The 21457-nt window shown below is 38.1% G+C and overlaps 3 protein-coding genes across 13 annotated transcripts; all 3 read left to right on the top strand.

Moving 5' to 3' along the window:
* Window positions 1–638: 638 nt before the first annotated feature.
* LOC128257725 (zinc finger protein 774-like) lies at window positions 639–18949 on the top strand. 4 transcript variants are annotated; one of them, XR_008267894.1, is made up of 3 exons: window positions 639–769; window positions 16910–18242; window positions 18832–18922. XR_008267894.1 is itself a non-coding variant. In XM_052988893.1 (3 exons), the coding sequence occupies exon 2, from the start codon at window positions 17030–17032 to the stop codon at window positions 18122–18124; it is 1095 nt and encodes a 364-aa protein (XP_052844853.1). In that variant the 5' UTR covers window positions 639–769; window positions 16910–17029; the 3' UTR covers window positions 18125–18162; window positions 18832–18949. The 4 variants fall into 4 exon arrangements, 3 of the variants coding, with proteins under 3 accessions (XP_052844853.1, XP_052844854.1, XP_052844852.1); XM_052988893.1 differs by having other exon boundaries at window positions 16910–18162; window positions 18832–18949; XM_052988894.1 differs by having other exon boundaries at window positions 16910–17630; window positions 18832–18938.
* On the top strand, window positions 697–16045 carry LOC128257723 (gastrula zinc finger protein XlCGF57.1). 8 transcript variants are annotated; one of them, XM_052988877.1, is made up of 3 exons: window positions 697–835; window positions 1142–1397; window positions 14173–16045. In XM_052988877.1, the coding sequence occupies exon 3, from the start codon at window positions 14278–14280 to the stop codon at window positions 15907–15909; it is 1632 nt and encodes a 543-aa protein (XP_052844837.1). In that variant the 5' UTR covers window positions 697–835; window positions 1142–1397; window positions 14173–14277; the 3' UTR covers window positions 15910–16045. The 8 variants fall into 8 exon arrangements, with proteins under 8 accessions (XP_052844837.1, XP_052844838.1, XP_052844842.1 ...); XM_052988878.1 differs by lacking the exon at window positions 697–835 and adding an exon at window positions 842–1081; XM_052988882.1 differs by lacking the exons at window positions 697–835; window positions 14173–16045 and adding exons at window positions 10412–11350; window positions 12002–13432 and having other exon boundaries at window positions 842–1397.
* Window positions 18941–20466, top strand: LOC128257726 (zinc finger protein interacting with ribonucleoprotein K-like). The gene has a single exon (XM_052988895.1). The coding sequence runs from the start codon at window positions 18953–18955 to the stop codon at window positions 20018–20020; it is 1068 nt and encodes a 355-aa protein (XP_052844855.1). The 5' UTR covers window positions 18941–18952; the 3' UTR covers window positions 20021–20466.
* Window positions 20467–21457: the final 991 nt, after the last annotated feature.

The following is a 21457-nucleotide window of genomic DNA, read 5'->3' on the forward strand; positions in this document are numbered from 1 at the left end:
AAGAAAATATCGCTAGGCTAGATTAAAATCGCAAATAGTGATTGATATTTTGAAAGAATTTAATTATTTTCAATTTACTCCGAATTAAACAGATTTTTTGGGCAGTTTTTGCAAGTCAAATCGTGGCGTATGAGTTATTTTAAGAAATCTTTCTAATTTTAATATTTAGGTTTTGCTTATTCGATAAATGGTCGACCCAATGGTCACCCAAAAATGTAAGTGTATATCGATATTTTTCTTTCATCCCTAAACACGCGCCTGCGAAAGTAAAATAGAGAGCACTCCCCGCTCTTTGTTAACATTTCAGTGGCGTATAAAGGTTTTAGCATTTGGGGGTTAACTGAGAATTGTTGGGAGAGATTTTGTAACTACAATTTTCAACCCTTTTTAAAAATGTATATTATGTTATGTAATTATGTTTACAAGTGGTTTTAGTTAAGAATTATTTAAAATTACTGTCTAATAAATTAAGTAAAAATGGCTTTTCAGCTTAAATTTGTTTGAATTGTCGATAACTATTCGCTATCCCCCTTAGTTCCTACGCCACTGTCGCAGTTAACAGAAAATTTCGCCGCATCAACATCAGACGAGAGAGAGTAACGTACAAGAGAGAGTTACTGTTCAAAACCTCTGAGCAAGCGAAGCACCCTCTCACTCTTTGAATTTCATTTAGACGCGCTACTCGTGTTTTCTTTACCACTTAAAAATATTAAAAAATATATCTAAAAAAAGGAATCAAATAACATCCGGTTTCAGTACATCTTTGTAGGTAATTTTCTGGTGATAACATAGCTACCGTTATTAAAACTGTTGAAATTATTGAAATTGCATGATGGTAAATAATTTATGACCGCGCTGTGGTTTTTTCGTTTTGTGGCGTCGGTTTTTATGTTTTTTAAGTAAATGTTAAAAAAGCAGCATTACTATTACAATAATAATCATTCGTCAACAAATAAAACCGAAATAAAAGTGATTCCAAAAGAAAGTTTAACGGCAAAAAGGCGCAGCGAAAAAAGAAATCCAGGCCCAGCATCCTTCAGCCTGCCTCTTCTTCTTCTCCTTTTGCATTCCTTTTCGCCGCGTGTGTATTGGTGTGTCCATGTGTGCATGAAAATTGTGTTAAATAAATGTATTATTCCAGCTGCCAACAACAAATTGATGCCAAAAATATATAAAAAATTCACAACTGTGTGCGCGTGTGTGTTAAATTAGCACTCCCGACTTGCTGTCTCTCACGCTCCAACTTTGTTTGTTAACTGTTACCCAAAAATGGGTGCGAGTGCGTGTGTTTCTTTTGGAAATTAATTTAATAAAAAACACCAAAGTTGCGTGTTTTTTTTCGGGAAGGATAATAAATGGCAGACAAATGAAGAGGCAGCACGGCGAACAACAAACAGGTAAATAAAATCATTAAAAAAAATTTAAGAAATTAATTAAGCCAGCACTTGGGCTTTAATCTTTTTTTTTTGTCTTGTGTGCTCTTAAGGGTTTTTTGTCTTTTTCCGTTATCAGCATCATTGAACAGCAGCCCTTTGTTGTTGCTGTGCGGCCGTAAAGTCGCTCTCTCACTCGCTCTTTCCATGTGTTGTGTACTTCGTGGATTTTTTTTTATATTCTTTTCCTTCGCTCTTTTCATCGCCTTTAACTTGGCCAGCGCGGTTTTGTTGTTGTTTCAGGCTTGTAGAATGCTCTGCTTGTTGGAATTTTGTTCATTTTTTTTAGCATGTCGCTGTCGCTGGGGACTGACCTTGAACAAGTTCAGGCACAGTGGCACGCATGCCTGTTTGTCTGCCACCGCTTTGGCTCCTTTGCTCCTTTTCGCTTTTTTTAGCACCTTGGCCTTGGCCTGTTCCACTGTGCCGCCTTGCCCCATCTCCCTCAGTATATCTTTCTGTCTCTCTTCCTCGCGCGAATGTTTGCTCAAGATTGCGAGAGTGTTTACTCAATCACTTACAGTGGAACCTACACTTTTTTCGTTTTCTACAGCTCTGAAAAGAAGAACCACTGATCTGTGAATTTTTTATAATTTTTTACCTCCATAAACGCCAATATATATTTGATTTTGTTGAATTCATCAAAATTATTTGTAAATCATCGAATGCTTGGTTCAAGACCACAAAGTGTGTAGTAGTATTGCATGCAAAAGTTAAACAAAGAACTTAGTTTTCCGTTTCTGTAACTTTTCCCACCGTAGGTATAAAAAACTTTTTTTATTAGTCAGTACAAGAGTCCACATTGGAAAAGTGCAGACGTGTAAATAATTTGCCCTGATGACGGTCGCAGTGGAGGGGCCGAAATATAACGGATAAAATAATTAAAAACATTGCCTTTAATTTTTCAACAAATACATGACCTCAAGCCGCCAAATAAAACCATAAATTAGTCATTTTATTAAAACAAGATTTACTTTTAATAAAATGACTAATAAGTTAATCATACTTATTACATTTTCTTTTCTTGATAGTAGAAAACGAAATTTGGTACATTTCCACCATAGCTTCAAGCACTAAGCATTCCATACATACATATGTGCAAATCTAGTTCGATTGTAATAAGCTCTGCTTTTTTCCATTTTAAAAAATTGTTTGTGGTTTTTTAAAAAATCTGCAAAAATGTTCAACTATTTACCTGTTTATCTAAATCAATATAAAAATGTAAACAGTGCTGTTTCAGTTCAGCCAATTAGTTAGTTGCACCACTTTAAATTTTCTATGACACTCTTGCTGGCATTCAAAGCTCTGTATTTTAATTGCTGCCGGTTCCAAGTTAAGCTCCCACTCTCTCTTTTCTGTTCTTGTATATCCATCTCCCTCAATAGCTTTTCTCTCTCATATGAATTTTAAAATTTTTTTCAGTGGCCCATCAGAACATTGTCTTCGCATTGTTTGTTTGTTTGCGTATCCGCTGTTGTTGTTTCTATTCGCCCACTTGTGCTTCTGGCCCACTGATAAGTGGCGGTGCGAAGCGGCAGACGGTTAGCGGTGTTACATTTATTGGTCCGTACAGTGACCCCAAGATTTGCCGCTAACGTCACGTCAACGTCAGCGTCAGCGGCTTAAGCTTTTTGCTTTCTCTTTTACTCCCGCTCGCTGCTCCCCGCGATCTGAATATTCGATACACGAAAGAGCGGCGAATTATTACTAATCTTTACGTTCAACTGATTTTCGATTAAACAATTTTTAAATCGCAAAAAATAATTTAAAGAGAAATCGTTTTTAAATATAAAATTGCTTAACAGAACAGCTTGGCAGCCACTAGCGATGACAAAAAAAGGTATTTCTTTTGAAAATCTTATCTAACAACACTTGAAAATAATTTTACTTATCGGGGAATGTTTTTTTTTCCTTAAATGTATTTAATTTTAACTTTTTTTTTATGTTTACCAAATGTTAAGATTGTTATTACAATTTCATGAAAGTAAAAGCTAATAAAGTAAAAGTGTCGCGATATAAAACAAATTTTACTAACCATTCAGAATCAAAATCGTTTGGCAAAGAAGTATGTGTGTACATAATTTCGATTTACGATTAAGTTGTTTGCGCACAAAAACCATCCATTATAGACTGTAAGAGTTATGTTATCTCATCCAACTTATTTACACATATGTTTTAGCTTGTCAGAAAAGTATTTTAAATTCAGTGATAAAGAGGTGCAACCTCCCTCGCAAATATTTGCACATGGGGAACCATTTCTATAAATATTGCGAGTATCTGGAATTTATATATTGCCCGTGTAAAAGGATAAAAACCAGAAACGTATCGAAAAATGTAGCACTGAAGCGAACTTTAACAAAGTTCTATTTCTAATTTATGGTTAAGACGTACATTTTTGCATTGCCCCCTGATGGAATGAAATTAATTTTGTTTACTTATAAATCCACTGTCAGCAGCAACATTGCTCTGTTCAAATTTCCTCGTAATTTGTGATCAGCAAAAAATGCATTACCGCTCATAAAAACTTTTTAATAAAAACTAAACCAAAAACGTGCCTCGAAATGTGATCTCAAATACCTAAGAAAACTGAGTCATAGCGCAAAAATTTGTTGTATTGTCTTCTTTTTCTTCTTTCTTTTGTTTTCTTATATTTTCCCTTCCTTACAAAAGTAAAACACAAATATATTGTATTTTTTGATTAAGTCCACTGGCCCAAGGAATCTCGGAGAGTGCGTGCACAAAACTCGTTTTGACCAGGGTTCAGTAACTGGACTTTGGCCAGCTGGCCTGTGAAAATGTGAACAAAAGGCGCGTAATTAAATTTTCATACTCAGCTAAGGAATATGTATTCATAAATTATTAAGCGAGCGAGAGAGTGACCAACCCCGCCGGAAGGCTATAAAATAGGAAAGTCCTTTCCTTCCCTCTTCGCTTGGGCGTGTCCCTGTGCTTCTATTTTGCATTTTAATTTCTCTCTTTCACGGACTTTCTGCCAACTACCTTTCCCCCTTGGCATTTTAATTGCCAATTTGCGGGGTTTGCTGGTTTGCTGGTTTGTCACTCAGTCTGCTGTGTCCTTCAATCAAACTGAATGCATTTTGTCGTCGCCATGTCGTGCCACCAGTCGAATCCCCCTCTTCCCATTTCTTATGATCCCTCTTTTGGGGTTATGAGTAATGCTCTGCACTTTATGTGGCAACAGGAAACTCCGCCATCCATGTCCTGACGATAGCACACTGGCAACTATGTGTTTTCTACCGCCGCAGTGGATGAGTTAATTATGGCTTTGTGACTTTATACTGCGAGAAATGACCCTGAGCTCATAACAAAAAGGCAATTGTAATTGTAATTATCTTTTATACATTTAATATTATTTATTTTAAGTGCATCATGTGACCTCATTTCACAAGAAGCATTTAATTATAATAAGAAAATTGTCATTAAAGCAAATTAAGCTGACAAAGACTTATAAATAAAGAAGTGATTTTTCCATTTATTCTTGAATAAAAATAAAATTGATTCATTTTTATTTTTCAAGGTAATTATATTTTTCATTACTTAGTCACAGACTTTCTTGCAACCCAGGTTTTAGTCTATTGACTTTTCCTTTATCTATAGTTCGAAAATATTTTTTTTTTTTTTTTTTTTTTTTTTTATGCTTAATAGCATCTTATGGCGTTTAATATTATTACAAAAGAAAAAGCTGACCTAGAAAGGCTTCGTTTCATTATTTTTTTGTTTCTGGGAGTGCAGGCCAACGCCCAAGCCTTGGCCACAGGAATTGGGCAAGACGGGTCGTAAGATAGGGCTCGTAAATCCAGAGAAGAAGGCGGATAAACCGCCGGAGGCTCCGGCAGATTGCATCCGCATCCGTTGCCTGCGAGGTCTCATATTGCGATTGCGATGGCATGCACATTAACATCCACACCCCTGCACAATTGCATTCGCCTAAATATCTGTCTGGCATCGTTATTTAGCATTGCCCTGCAATTTGTTTGCCCACGTGTGTGTGCGTGCTGTCTCGGAGTGGAAATGGAAATGAAAATGGGAAAAGTTTGCTGCCTATGCAGTTTCACCCACAAACCGCATCGCAAAATGTTGTCGGCAGAGAAAAACTCCCTCAGCATGTTGTAATTGCGGCATGTTAGCAGCAGAAAACCCGTCTGGGTTTTCCTAAACCCCCCCTCCCCCTACTTTTTTTTTTTTCCGCCAGTCTGCGAAACTCCTTCAAGCCGCTGACTCACATTTTTCGACATCTGGGACAGGGCGAGTTTTCCGTGGCTCTCAGCATGATACATGCACTGTAAAAATTTTTATTAAAATTACAAATTAAAATTTGCCATAAAATTGCCATATTATTTACCTCAGATATTTTTCTGATTTAATTGAGCTTCCTCGAATAGATGCCAATTAATTGCAATGAAAAACTGACCTTGAGACATTTACAGGGTACACACCCTAATGTATTCGTTCAACTTAAATTTAATTTGATATTTAACCTATAAAACCTTGACTCAAGAGGTCTTACAAAATTGAAATTTCTTTAGACCCTGATTGATTTCCCATGATATTTTCTCAGTGTGTCTGCATATGGCAATCTGTACATACACAATCTGTTTGTTTGTAGGCACACATGGATGGCTGCATTTGTGAGCCATCAACATGTGAGGGAGATTTGTCTGTCCGGCGGCGGGGACTTAAAGTTTAATGCTTGAGCTCTTGACTCCCATTTGACGACGGCGACAGGATGCCAAGTGGTGAATGCAACGCTCTCCGGGTGCTCGAGATGCCCTCAGATTGCAGTGACATATATACGATCTCCAGCTGTGCGCATTTCCATGCTTCAGTTTCCGACAATTTGTCTCACTTTGGTGCGTAAACAATAGCCCCACATCAATTGGAGAAAATTCCAAGCAATTAGCGTTTTTCCCATATTCAATTGAAATGTATGAATGCATTTGATAGTATATATTAGTCATGGAATATATGTAAAAATAGTTTGCTAAAACGACGATTAAAAATGTGAGATAACTATGGAGCATTTAACTAATAGACTCATTGCATTTATGGGCGTCTAAACAGAAAAGGCTGACAACAACTAGTATTCTTTTAACAAGGCTGTGAATAAGTACATATTTGTTTGTTCTGAAAGAGAATATGTTTTGTTAAACGAAATTTTTTTCAATCATAAAAAAGTAACGTGACTTGCATGATAATTACCGACGCCAAAAACCGGTTTCTAAGTTATCCACACTTTAAGCTGTTTTTTCCGCTAAAAAATATAATCTGAAGAACCAGACTTACAAAAAAAAACCCAACCACTTTTCACACTTTCAATTGAACAACAACTGGGTGATGGATGCTGGTGCGCATACGTAACTTCTCATTTAAGGAAACTTTAACTGGCATTTTTAACTGAATTTTTCCGCACTTATGGTTAAGGCTTGTTGTTAATTTTGCTATACTTTAGATTTGTTCAGCTGCTAATTAGCAGTCGCAACTAAGTGCTCGCCTTGTAATGAGTCGGAATAATGGATATTAGTATTGCTGTGATGGCCCTCAATATTGTATTTATTTGTTTGATATGTATATATAAATATTGGACTCCCGATTGATCGCAATTGCCACAAAGCAACAACTGCTGCACGTGAAAGTTGCATTGTGTACAAGTGAGGGACAAGCTGACAGGCATTCAAAGTGTTTTTGGGCAGCAGCCAAGTTTTCGCAGTGCCAACCTGCTGCCATTCAATGAATACAATTCCTCCGAGGGAAAACTGTCGGTCGGTAACTAACTATATCAAAAGCCCAATACGATACCAGATAAACAATGGAAGACGACCGGCTACGAACTGCAGACGAATCTATTGTCGCTGCTGATGTTTTTGTTGCCCATTCTGGCTACGATAAAATTTAACCTTCGACTTGAAAAAGTTATTTGGCGTTGCTGCTGGCATTTTATCGACTGCAAAATGCCAGCCTTTGGCAAACTTCCCAGCCCCGCACCACATCAAAAACCGACTATTTGCCCCCATGATATAGCTTCTCGGATTCGAGGCTTATTTTGTGTAAAGTTCACGAGAGGTGTGAGTACTTTAGTGGAAACAAAGGTGACGTATTTCAGCAATGTTTGCACAAAGGGACGGGAAAAATAAATTAGCTTACAAAGTCTATTTTTTATCATTTTATATCATAAACAAACAATTGCCAGGAGTGCTTAAATATTATAAAATATTAACATATTTTACTACATATGAACAAGAACCCCATATCTTGATTTTTTGTATATATATAGAATCAAGATCGCCTTTGTTCTTTCATCATTTTGATATGAACATAACCAACAATGGAGTAACTTCGTTCAGGTCAAAGAGCAGAAAAGTAATTTCCTAATTGAATTCATATCGTGCACAGAGAGTCGCGGTATGCAGGTCATCCAGATAATTTATGAAGATGACAATCCCCAGGGTTTTCCCGGGTTGACCATCACTTAATTATCTCTATAATTAATTAAAATGTTAAGGTCAGAATACAAAATCGATTGGTGGCTCAATGTAATTGAATAAATGGATATCAATTTTTTATACTAAGAGGGAAATGTTTTAAACCATTTTTAAAGGTATTAAATTGTGTATATTTCATTAAAAAAGTAAAAATGAATTTGATTTTACTTACTTAAAAACTCCATTAAAATTTATCAAGTAACATAAACCGACAATTAACTAAAAAAATAATAGGAGTGGACTTACAATTATTTTTAATATCCTTAACAAGCACAATATCGTGACTGTTGGCAGTAAATTTGTGTTGAAACCACCCTCGAAGTCTGAGCTGCAGCAAAACTTCATTTTGCATTGCATTTCGGCCTTGGTTGTTATTGGCCAGGCTTGCTTTTGCTTTGTATCGCACAGCTGGCAAAGGTCAAAGGTTCAGTTGTAATTAGTTTTTGCATATCTCGAGGTCGGCGCATCCGGCAGCTATAGCTTCGGAGTTTCGACTTCTTTTCATTTTCTCCAGATCTGGCCGCTTGTGGCTGCCGTGGCCAAAAGTCAAGGGACACAGTTTTTCCCTACGAAACAGTTGCGTGCTACCATCAGCCATTAACAACCTTTTTACATTTACCACGTCTATAGAGTACTATTGACTCTGGCGGCGAATTTACATGAATATAACAATTTTATAACGTTTCGTGTTTTTCCGGCCTCAAAGTTGTGACGCTTTCGATCCCAATAATGATATGAAATATATATATATTTATATATATATTTATATATATATGTATATAGGGGCACAACTTTAGGGGGAGTAATCTTATCGGGAGCTAGCGTGCTATCTAATCAAGGGAAAGCGTTCCCAGACGGTTTTTAATAACCTCCAAAGGGAGCGTTTCACAAACGGATAATCAGCTGAGTGCAAATCAAGAATATTTCAATATTACAATATTCCACGGAGCCATCGGTACACTGTATTTCAATTGAACTGCAGCTCATGTGCACATTCTACTCAACTATAGTACGTGACTGAAGAACACCTCAGACTGTTTTTGTTCCTTTTTTATTCTGGCTTACTATCTATGGACATGTGCATGAGTACGTCTTCCGGTTGCCTTCGAAAATATGAAAAATATATATGTACTGAGGACAAAGTGGATAAGGAGAAGCTCACATCAAAAGTAAAATAATGAACAGTTGAATGGTCAACGAACCAAAAGCATTTGGCTGACTTGTGTGTTCCAGTACTATTATACATACATATATCCCATTTGTCTGCTTTATTGTTGGTCTTATAAGTTATAAGTGGCTGAAATCTATTGAGCCATTTTGTATTATTAAAGTAATCAAAAGTTTTAAAATAAATGTATAATTTATCGCTTATTTAAGATAGGGCTTACCCGATGAGATAAGCTTAGTTTCTTCACTTTAGAATCTTATCAAAATTGCATATTACCAAGCTGCAACCGGCTGTCGGTTATTATTGTGAAACGGCAATAAATTGGTATTTTATTGCACTAGATTAATTTACTGATAAATGCTACCATTTGACCTTATAAATAATAGTTAAAACTTGTTCTTCAAAACGTTCTCAATTTTACAATTTTAAACCAAATGTCTGCCAACTCTGCTTAATTACCAAAAAATTCCATTTCTTTTTTTGAAGACCGATTCAATATTGCGAGACTTGCCTAATTAGGTAATTACACGTGTTTGCCCTGTCTGATAAGCGAAATTAATAAATTCAAACACATTCCGCCATTTTATAGATACGTAACACCCATTTTCGATAGCAAACCCGTTTAAGTATGTGAATCAAATTGAGTTCGAGTAGCACCCGCAGTTTATAGTACAGCCAATGAATAAGTTTGCTCACCATAACGATTAACGACTAACGACTCGATTTCGATAAGGTTTTCAGTCACAGGACGTCATCGTTTCCGTTGTCAGTAGTATAGTTCACAAAGTATTGAGCACGATTTCGAGGAATTTCATTATCGATATTGACGAAGCAATCGCAATTGCGGCAAATAAATCAATAATTTCAACTTATCTCTAAGCGTTTTTCACCGTCGATTAATGCGAGTGCGAGTGCGAGTGCGAGAAAACTGCTGCGAATCACATTCAGTTTAGTTTCGGATGTCCCCCGGAATTCATCAGGTGTCACGCTGTCCCGTTGAATGAATTATGGCAGGTGCGTTTCATTGGCATCGATTGCATGACGTCAGTTCAGTGAACTAGTCCGTAAAGATAGTGTGTGCTCCTCACTTAATTCATGTGCGACCTGTTGACACCTGCTGCCGGCCATTTAGCCAGTTAGCCAGTTAGCCATTTAGCCATTTAGACATTGAGAAAATGAACAACATGTCAAGCGAGCCAATTGCCCTAATGCTCTGGGTGATTATCGCCAGTTGGCGATAATTCAGTGGGGAATTGGGTCTTAAGTGGCGATTACCAACCGTTTCCTTTTACCTCTCTGTGCCGTTACAGCCACTTGGATCTGGAGTTAAATGGCCAAGGCACGCAGAAAACGCTTCCGTTTGAGGTGTCCGGAAATAGAATTAGATACAATCACAAGCCTTTAGGATGGACAAGCGATCGTTGTGCCTGCTGGTCATCTGCATCAATGTGTGCCTGGTCATTTGGCTGGTCAGTGTGCAGCAGCCGCCGATGTTGGAGGCGGAAATGTCAGCGGATTTTAGCGGCACAGGTGGCAGCATCAGTAGCATCAGCAGCAGCACCACCACACAACCGCCAACGGGGAGGAGGAGCCGGGGAAATCTGAGCAAACCAAACCAAATAATACACCACCAGCCTAGTCGCACACCTAGTAATAACGATAGTAGCCTAGTAAGCAACACATACCTGGCCACGCCCCCGCCGCCGATGGCTTCGCAAACGCCCGCCCCCCCTGGCAGCAGTATGCACCTGATGGATCTGCCCAATTTCGCCTATCTGATGGATCAGCCCGCCTGTGATAAGGATGTGCGGGTGCTGATATTGGTCCATTCGGCAGTGAGGAATATTGACAAGCGGCGGATCATCCGGGAAACGTGGGCGGATCGCAGCTACATAGATCGGACCCCGCTCAGGGTCATCTTTCTGGTGGGCGGAGTGGGCGAGAATGCAGAGAGATGGCAACAGTTTCTGGGACGCGAGAACCACCAGCACGGCGATCTCATCCAGGGCAACTTCAACGATGCCTACCGCAACATGACCTACAAGCATGTGATGGCCCTCAAGTGGTTCAACGAGAAGTGTGCCCACGCCCAGCTGCTGGTCAAAGTGGACGACGATGTGTTCATGAACACGCCGCAGCTGGTCAAGTACCTGGCCACTCCCTCGCTGCCGGAGCACTCGATGCTCCTCGATCCGGACCTCCTGCTCTGCCGGTCCGTGAATCGGTCGAGGGTCAAGCGGACATATCGGGTAAGTGCTTAAATATGCTTAAATATGATTTCGTTTGCTTTGCCTTCTTTTATTTACAAAAATCACTTGGCTGGGTTTTGTGTGAGCTTCGGAATGCAATTTATAGAGCCATTACGAGCCTTTAACAAACTGAAGATGTGCATAGTATTGTTTAATTATCTAAATATATATTTAAACAAATATTCCAGCATTAGGCTTTGACAAGTAACTTTTAACACATAGTTTTAACTGTAATGACTTAATTCTATTGCAAAAATTAAAAAAAAAAAACACTAAAATGTATTTTAATTGATTTTGAATGAAAATCTCAATATAGAATTAAATGACAGGAAATTTTAAAAGCTTTTTATTAACTTATTTATTTATTTTATTTTTTAATCTATCTAAGATTATCATCATAAAAGTTCAAAAAATTCATTAAATTTTTTTAAATTATTTAAAGGCAAAAAAAAAGCATGAAATATTGTAATTAAAAATCAATTAACGTAAAAGAACATTATGTAATCTGAAAATAATGTAATTATAATAACAATCGGAGGTGTCACAGATACCGGTTCGGTACATCAGAATGTGAATTGAATGCAAAGCAAACATATATCATAAGAAATTTTTGTTTTGCCCATCTAATAATAAAAATCCTTTACCTTGCAGTCCAAGTGGCGGGTGACCTACAAGGAGTACCCGAACCGCTTCTACCCGGAATACTGCCCCGGGATGGCCATCGTCTATGCACCGGATGTGGTGCATCGACTGTACGAGGCGGCGCAAAAGTCCAAATACTTCTGGGTGGACGACGTCCTAATCACCGGCATCCTGGCCGAGGAGACGGGCACCAAGATCACCAAGCTGAAATATTATCTCGAGCAGAAGGACGTTCGCAGGCTGCTCAGCGGTGGGGCTGATCTCGAAGAGCCCCCGTTCCTCTTCACCAATCACGCCATTCTGCCGGACGAGAGCATGGCCATTTGGCAGATGGCGCTGGACAGGATCCAGAGACCACTACTCACGCATCCCGCCTCCTCATCCGCATCCGCATCCTACGCTTCCAAATCCGCACCAATTGTGCCAAGTGGGAACATTTCCGAGGCGCAGGAAAGCACTGGCCTCAGCTAGTTTGACTGGCGAACACTCAATGGATTACGTTTAGTTTCTTTGGCTGTTCAGTTTTAGGGTTTCGTTTAGCTTAAGTTTTTAGTTCGTAGTTATCCATAATGTTAACTGATTAACGATAGGTAGCATTTTTTGTCGGGACGAACACACAAGTCAAGTGAACCACCAACCACCTGCCCACAATCACTCGTATCATATGAACCGTAACTTATCTAAGGATCCTACTGATAGTCATGTACAACCAATGCGAATCGCTCACCAACAAAGAGAAATAGAAAACCAGAAAAGTCAAGCACCACACGAACACCAAAATTCATAAACAACAGCAACGATAAAATGAGCGCAATACATTAGGCACAACTCTTAAGTCGTAAGAAAACTACAATAGTAATTAATAAACTACAAGAATAAAATAATATGAGAAAGCTAAAAACAAAGCAGAAAAACTGAGGATTCAAGTGTGTAGTGAAATCAGTGAATAACCAAACCAAATATTGAATTCAACGTGGGCCGCATGACAACGGACGGGAAGTATTTATTAAAATATATATATATATATATATATGTACGTAGGGACGAAAGAATTGCGGATCGAGGCCGTGCTTACATAATACTTAACTATTTTTTGTAAATGTATCTATTTTGTAGCTGTCCATCTCTCTGTATCGTTTCGATCCTAGTATTCCAGCAATGCCAACGGATGGAGATTCTGAATCTGCGTATGCGCATACATTTATACGGATATTCTTAACGAAATTAAAATAACATAAGTGGGAACAGAAATGCCAGGGACGTTAACATGAAATATCAAAACAAAAACATTAGCAAATTGAACGGTCCGAGAACGATAAAAACGATAAACGAACGAAAATTGTAACAAATGAAATTTATAAATGTGTAATGAAATTAATTAAATGTTCAAGTTTGTCAGAAATTATATGAAAATCATTTCAAAATACAAATCACAAACGAAAAAAATGCATTTTTATTTTCTTGTTATCAAATTTACATTTGAATTTTCTGCTTCAAGCAAGCAGTTTAGCCAAGCAGTTTGGGAGGGAAAGAGACAACTAAAGTGTGCAAAGAAGTTTCATAGCAAGCACCTTTGGTTCGGTCTAACGGCAAGCAGACGCCAAAGGCAAAGAAAGACAGAGACAACTACATAAGTGACTTTCATAGCAAGTAGCTTGAGTTGAAATTTGGGCGGGTAATTCAAAAATATCTATTTAAGTCGTAAAAAAAAATCACTCAAAATGTTTACGATCGACCACAGCAACGGATTTATAAATTGGCCTGGTTGCAACTGCACAGTTACGTTAAGTCAGTTATTATCAAGTAACTTAAGGTAACAGCTGTCGGAAACACCCTAATTTTGGGGCCAGGTAGCAATTATCGGGATACTTTTATATTGGCCTACCTAAGCACCCTTTGGCCCATTTAACACGTATATAAGCCCGACGTCATGCTAATGAATTCACTACAAAAATAACTGTTGACACACTGCCATCTCAGCACTTGAATGCTTAAATGCATTAATTTGTTGTTCAGTACAGTGAAATAGGTAAATTAATTTTAACTCATACAAAATTCAAACAATTTAATTATAAATATATTATTAATAAAAAGGAAAAATGTATTGTAATTTATTTTAATTTAATCTGATAACCGGTTTGTGAGAAACTACTAAACAAAATTTTTCTTTCTCTTTACAGCTCAGAAACACAGCATTGTTCCATCACCACTCGGCCTATAAAAATACAAACGTATACATGCTTATAAAAATTCTTATTGTTTTATAATTCGAGCCATTCCAAGCCATGCATTCGTCAATGTGCCGTGTTTGCCTGTTGAGCAACCAAAATATGGTTAATATTTTCAGTGCCAAACACGAATCCGGCATTTGCATTGCGAAAGTAATATCGAGGTGCACTGGCTATGAAATTGCGAAAGAGGATCGCTTTCCGAATACCATTTGCGCGTCCTGCCTGCAGGATACGGAGAACGCATTCGATATTATTGAAACATACGAGAGGAGCAACCAATTCTTTAGCTTTTTAAGGGATTTACGAGAAGAGGAACGGGAATATGGAGATATAAATATCGAAGGAGAGGAATCAAATGGAGAGAAGGGAAGCGAAGGCCAAGAAATGAAACTTGGAAAAGATCAGTCCCATTCGCCAGCGTTGAACGAAAGCACGAAAGATGATAGTGATAATGTCGAGCTATATGGCTCGAACAACGAGCCTAGTACTGATGATGGACTGTCTAAGAGCGACGATGGTTGTCCGGAGAATCTTCTTAAACGAAACGGAACCCAGAAAAATGAAAGACCTTTCAAGTGTTCCCAGTGCTCAAAAGCTTTTAAGCGGGAGTATCATCTAAGTATGCACATGACAGCTCACGGAGAAGAACGACCATTCAAATGTTCACAGTGCTCAAAGAATTACAAACTAAAAGCACATCTTTTGAACCACATGCAAGCGCACACAGGAGAACGATCATTTGAGTGTTCCCACTGCTCAAAAACATTTATCTGGAAATCACAACTTAAGACACACTTGCTGAAGCACAGAGCAGTACGACCCTATGAGTGTTCCCACTGCTCAAAAACATTTATCTGGAAATCAAAACTTAAGACACACTTGCTGAAGCACACAGGAGAACGAGCATTCAAGTGTACTCAATGCTCAAAAGCTTTTAAGCAGAAACCTCATCTTGCGGCGCACATGCTTTGTCATGACCTCAATCGGCACTTGCGAGCCCTCGAAGAAGAACGACCTCATAAGTGTGCCCACTGCCCAAAATCATTCACCTGGAACTCACAACTTAAGACACACATGCTAAAGCACACAGAAGAACGAGCTTTCAAGTGTTCCCAATGCCCAAAAACTTTTAAGCAGAAACCTCATCTTAGCGTGCACATGATCACTCACGGAGGAGAACGACCATTCAAGTGTTCACAATGCTCAAGCCAATTCAGACAGAGCGCACACCTTGTAAGCCACATGCGAACACACTCAGAAGAACGACCATTTAAGTGTTCCCTGTGCCCCAAAACTTTCAAACTGAAATTTGTTCTTCAGGTGCACTTGCGAGTCCACACAGGAGAACGACCACACAAATGTTCTATCTGCTCAAAATCATTCAATCTGAACTCAACTCTGTTGAGCCACATGCAAAAACACACAGAAAAACCACCCTTTCAGTGTTCCCAGTGCTCCAAAACATTCAGACAGAGAACTGGTCTTCAAGGACACATGCGAACGCACAGAGAAGAACGACCATATAACTGTTCCCAGTGCACTTCAACATTTAAACGAAGTTCAAATCTCAAGACACACATGCTAAAGCACACAGGAGAACGCCTCTTTAAGTGTTCTCATTGCTCATCGAGCTTTCAATTTAAACATTGTCTTGTGCGCCACTCTAAAGTGCACTCAGAAGAATGACCTTAAGTGTGATTCCACTGCTAAACACATTTTAATATAAATTCAAATCTTCACGAGCACTTAAAAGACCTAGCACCACGAAAAAAAAGCAAAAAGAGGAGTGTTCCCAGAGCCCAAAGGAGTCCAATAAAGTGAGTTTAACAAAGTAAAAATTCAAGTTTCTCTGCAGAAGAATGAATATTATAACTCAACAATGCGACCGTTCAAAGGCTCCCAATGCTTAAAGCATTTTGTAATTTAATTTTAATATAACTACAAGCCCACACAGGATAAAATATATATATATATATTTTATAATTAGACTAAGAATTGTAGAGATTTATGTTTGTAAAGCTTCAGGCTATGAATATTATTCTTACTTAAGCAAAGTTATTTAGTAATTTAATATAAACAAAAACATACGCTCAAAACATTATTTCTGGTTTTTATCAAAGGGAGGGAATTTTAGGGGACAATCAATTTTAAGGCAAGTGTTTAATAATTGACTTCTAAAAAAACGAGTCTCAAAACAGTAAACACCAACTTTACTTGTCGGTGTATAAGCCGTACACCCTTCAAATAAGTAAAAATTATGGGGTAAATCAAGCTAAAAACTCCTTAGGCTTACGATCCTAATTTTATTGGCCACGTCCACGGTATATCAATTTGACCAGCCTGCATCTGCATAGTCATATAACAGCTGTTGGAAACATCCTTTTACCGATTGCCAGGTACTCGCCTGCGGTACCTGAAAACCCTTTGGCGCATCAAAAATGTATTTAAGCCCAATGTCATGCCTAATGAAATCACTACAAAAATAACCGTCGACACACTGTCATCTCAGCATTTTGATACCAAGAAGTTAAGAAGTCTCAACAAAATAGTATACGAATAAAATAGTCTGCTCATGTAACAATAAATCGCTTTTAACTGGTAAAAGAATTTTTGTATTTAATTTTATTTTTATCTGAGTATCAGTTCGAAAAACTCTAATAAACGAATTATTTATTTATCTTTACAGCTCAGAAACACAGATACCGCGTTGTTGGCCAAAAACAATACAAACGTATAATCATCTGTATACATTTATTCACATTGTTATATAATTCTACAATACCTAATAATTATTGATTTCTGCGCCATGAGTTCGACAATATGTCGTGTTTGCCTGATGAACAACGAAACAATGGTTAATATTTTCGACGCAAAACACGAATCTGGGATCTCAATTGCGAGTGTGATATCGAAGTGCACCGGCTACAAAGTTGAACTAGAAGATCGACTTCCCAAAAACATTTGCGAATTATGCCTGCAGGATGCGCAGAACGCATTTGATATAATAGACACTTACGAGAGGAGCCACCAAATCTTCAGCTTTTTCATAGATGTACGAAAACGGGAACGGGAAAGTCCTCATTCCAATTGCTCCAAGGAAGGGACAATCGAGAAAGAGGAATCACATGCTTTAAAGAGAGCTGAAGACGAGATGGAGAGGAGCCACCAAGTCTTCAGCTTTCTCAAAGATGTACGTGAAGAAAACCAGGATAGTACTGATTTCAATTGCTCCGAGGAAGGGACAACCGAAAAAGAGGAATCACATGGAGAAAATGGAAAAATGGAAAATGGAAAAGGGGAAGATAATGATAACGACGACGGGCTTGACGATAATTCAAACTATGTGCCTAGTTCCAAAGATGGCAACTCAAAAAGCGTCGGTGGTCATCGGCTTAATTGTCCCCAATGTGGGAAAACTATCCACAAACGAAGCCTCAAACGACACTTGCAAACCCACATAGAAGATAGACCTCATAAGTGTTCCCACTGCTCAAAATCATACACCAGCCATCCCCAACTTAAGCTACACTTGAACACGCACTCAGAAGAACGAGCATTTAAGTGTTCCGTATGCTCAAAAGCTTTTAAGCAGAAGTCTCATCTTGCGCAGCACTTGCGAATCCATACAGGAGAACGACCATACAAATGTTCTATCTGCTCAAATTCATTTAGACTGAACTCAACTATGTTGAGCCACATGCGAACCCACGCTGAAGAACGACCCTTTGGGTGTTCCCAGTGCTCAAAAACATTCAGACAAAAATCCGGTCTTCGAGGTCACATGACAACCCACAGCCAAGAACGACCGTATAGCTGTTCCCACTGTCTTACATCGTGTCGCAAAAAATCAAATCTTATGAAACACATGCTAACGCACACAAGGGAACGACCTTTTAAGTGATATCAATGCTCACGAGCTTTCAATTTAAATATTACATAGTGCGTGACTCTGAAGTGCACTCAAAAAAATAATCTTACAAGTGATTTCACTGCTCAACATCTTTATACCCTTGCAGAGGGTATTATAATTTCAGTCAGAAGTTTGCAACGCAGTGAAGGAGACATCTCCGACCCTATAAAGTATATATATTCTTGATTAGCATCACTAGCAGAGTCGATCTAGCCATGCCCGTCTGTCCGTCCGTCTGTTTCTACGCAGAACGAGCCGGATCGGACGACTATAGCCTATAGCTCCCATAGGAACAATCGAAAAAAAAAATAAAAAAAATTATAACTTTGCTGTTTTCTAATTTTTTTTTAGTTCTGCGACATATAGTAATGGTTAATTATTTCAGAATTACGGTTTAAATTTCATTAAAATCGGACGACTTTATCACATAGCTCCCATAGAAATAATAAAAATAAATAAAATATCTATCTAATAATTGAGCTGCAAATCATCATAGCTTCAATGTTTTTCAACGTATACGCAAGTAAATCCTAATTTTAATGTTTTCAAAAGTATTTAATCCTTGCAATAGCTGCAAGGGTATATGAACTTCGGCTTGCCGAAGTTTGCTTTCTTTCTTGTTTTTATTTAATTTTACTTTTATCTGAGTACCAGTTCGAAATAACTCTAATAAGCGAAATATTTATTTATCTTTACAGCTCAGAAACACAGATACCGCGTTGTTGGCCAAAAACAATACAAACGTATAATCATCTGTATACATTTATTCACATTGTTATATAATTCTACAATACCTAATAATTAATTGATTTCTGCGCCATGAGTTCGACAATATGTCGTGTTTGCCTGATGAACAACGAAACAATGGTTAATATTTTCGACGCAAAACACGAATCTGGGATTTCCATTGCGAATGTGATATCGAAGTGCACCGGCTACAAAGTTGAACTAGAAGATCGACTTCCCAAAAACATTTGCGAATCATGCCTGCAGGATGCGCAGAACGCATTCGATATTATAGACACTTACGAGAGGAGCCACCAAATCTTCAGCTTTTTCATAGATGTACGAAAAGTGAAACGGGAAAGTCCTCATTCCAATTGCTCCAAGGAAGGGACAATCGAGAAAGAGGAATCACATGGAGAAAATGGAAAAGCTTTAAAAGGAGCTGAAGACGAGATAGAGAGGAGCCACCAAGTCTTCAGCTTTCTCAAAGATGTACGTGAAGAGAACCAGGATAGTACTGATTTCAATTGCTCCGAGGAAGGGACAACCGAAAAAGAGGAATCACCTGGAGGAAATAAAAAAATGGAAAATGGAAAAGGGGAAGGTAATGATAACGACGATGGCAACTCCAAAAACGTCGATGATCATCGTCTTAATTGTCCTCAATGTGCGAAAAATATCCACAAACGAAGCCTCAAACGACACTTGCGAACCCACATAGAAGATAGACCTCATAAGTGTTCCCACTGCTCAAAATCATACACCAGCCATCCCCAACTTAAGCTACACTTGAAAACGCACTCAGGAGAACGAGCATTTAAGTGTTCCGTATGCTCAAAAACTTTTAACCAGAAGTCTCATCTTGGGCCGCACTTGCGAATCCATACAGGAGAACGACCATACAAATGTTCTATCTGCTCAAATTCATTCAGTCAGAACGCAACTATGTTGAGCCACATGCGAACCCACTCTGAAGAACGACCCTTTGGGTGTTCCCAGTGCCCAAAAACATTCAGACAAAAAGCTGGTCTTCGAGGTCACATGATAACCCACAGCCAAGAACGACCGTATAGCTGTTCCCACTGCTTTACAACATCTCGCACAAAATCAAATCTTAAGAAACACATGCTAACGCACACAAGAGAACGACCTTTTAAGTGATATCAATGCTCACGAGCTTTCAATTTAAATATTACATTGTGCGTGACTCTGAAGTGCACTCAGAAGAATGACCTCAAGTGTGATTCCACTGCTGAACATTTTTTAATATTCGTTTAAATCTTCAGGTGCACTTTCAAAAATTTTTATCTGAAATCCATTTTCCAAGAGACACTTGCTAACAGCACCTAGAAAGCAAATAAGGGAGCGTTTTGTGAAATCTTTTAGTAAAAAATCAAGTCCTTCTGCAGGTAAATGAATATATGAGCCATGGGACTCAAGGACTTTTCATGTCTTAACCGGCGTTTGTTAACCAGCGCACAGGAATAATATAATTTAAAACAAGCCCACAACGGATAAAATAATCAAACTTCTTATAATTAGACCATGTTTAATAGAGATTTGTATTAATAAAGCATCAGATCATAAATATAAGCAAAATTATTTAATTATTTATTATAATAATGCAAATGGTCAAAACATCATATTAAAGCAAGGTAAGAATATTTTCGACAATGGTTTTTAAATAAGTTAACATAGTGGGGTATATCAATCAAAAATGACTAAAGCTTACGATCTTGCTTGTACGGTGTTAAAATTTGACCTGCCTGCATTTGCATAGTTACGTAAAGTCAGGAATCACTCATATAACACAAGATTACAGCTGTTGAAAACACCATTCTGTAGCCAGGTACCAAGGATACCATTATATAGGCCTACCTAAGTACCCTTTGGCGCCTTAAACTAGTATTTAAGCCCAATGTCATGCCTAATGATTTCATAAACAAATTTAATATGTTTATAAAATATTTTTATTTAGTTCTAGCTTTATCTGAGTACCAGTTCTGAAAAAACTTCTAAACAATATATTTCTATCTCTTTACAGCTCAGAAACACAGATATCGTTTTATTGGACTACAACATTACAAACATATACATATTAAATTCGTGTTGTTCTGACAATTTTTAATGATTACTCAATTTTCGAGCCATGAGTTCGACAATATGCCGTGTTTGCCTGATGAACAACGAAAATATGGTTAATATTTTCGAAGCAAAACACAAATCTAGGATCTCAATTGCGAATGTGATATCGAAGTGCACCGGCTACAAAGTTGAACTAGAAGATCGACTTCCCAAAAACATTTGCGAATCATGCCTGCAGGATGCGCAGAACGCATTCGATATTATAGACACTTACGAGAGGAGCCACCAAATCTTCAGCTTTTTCATAGATGTACGAAAAGTGAAACGGGAAAGTCCTCATTCCAATTGCTCTGAGGAAGCGACAATCGAGAAAGAGGAATCAAATGGAGAAATGGAGAAGCTTTAAAAGGAGCTGAAGACGAGATAGAGAGGAGCCACCAAGTCTTCAGCTTTCTCAAAGATGTACGAAAAGTGGAACGGGATAGTACTGATTCTAATGGTTCCGAGAAAGGG

Source organism: Drosophila gunungcola, assembly GCF_025200985.1.
Source record: "Drosophila gunungcola strain Sukarami chromosome 3L unlocalized genomic scaffold, Dgunungcola_SK_2 000002F, whole genome shotgun sequence".
NCBI classification, from domain to species: domain Eukaryota; kingdom Metazoa; phylum Arthropoda; class Insecta; order Diptera; family Drosophilidae; genus Drosophila; species Drosophila gunungcola.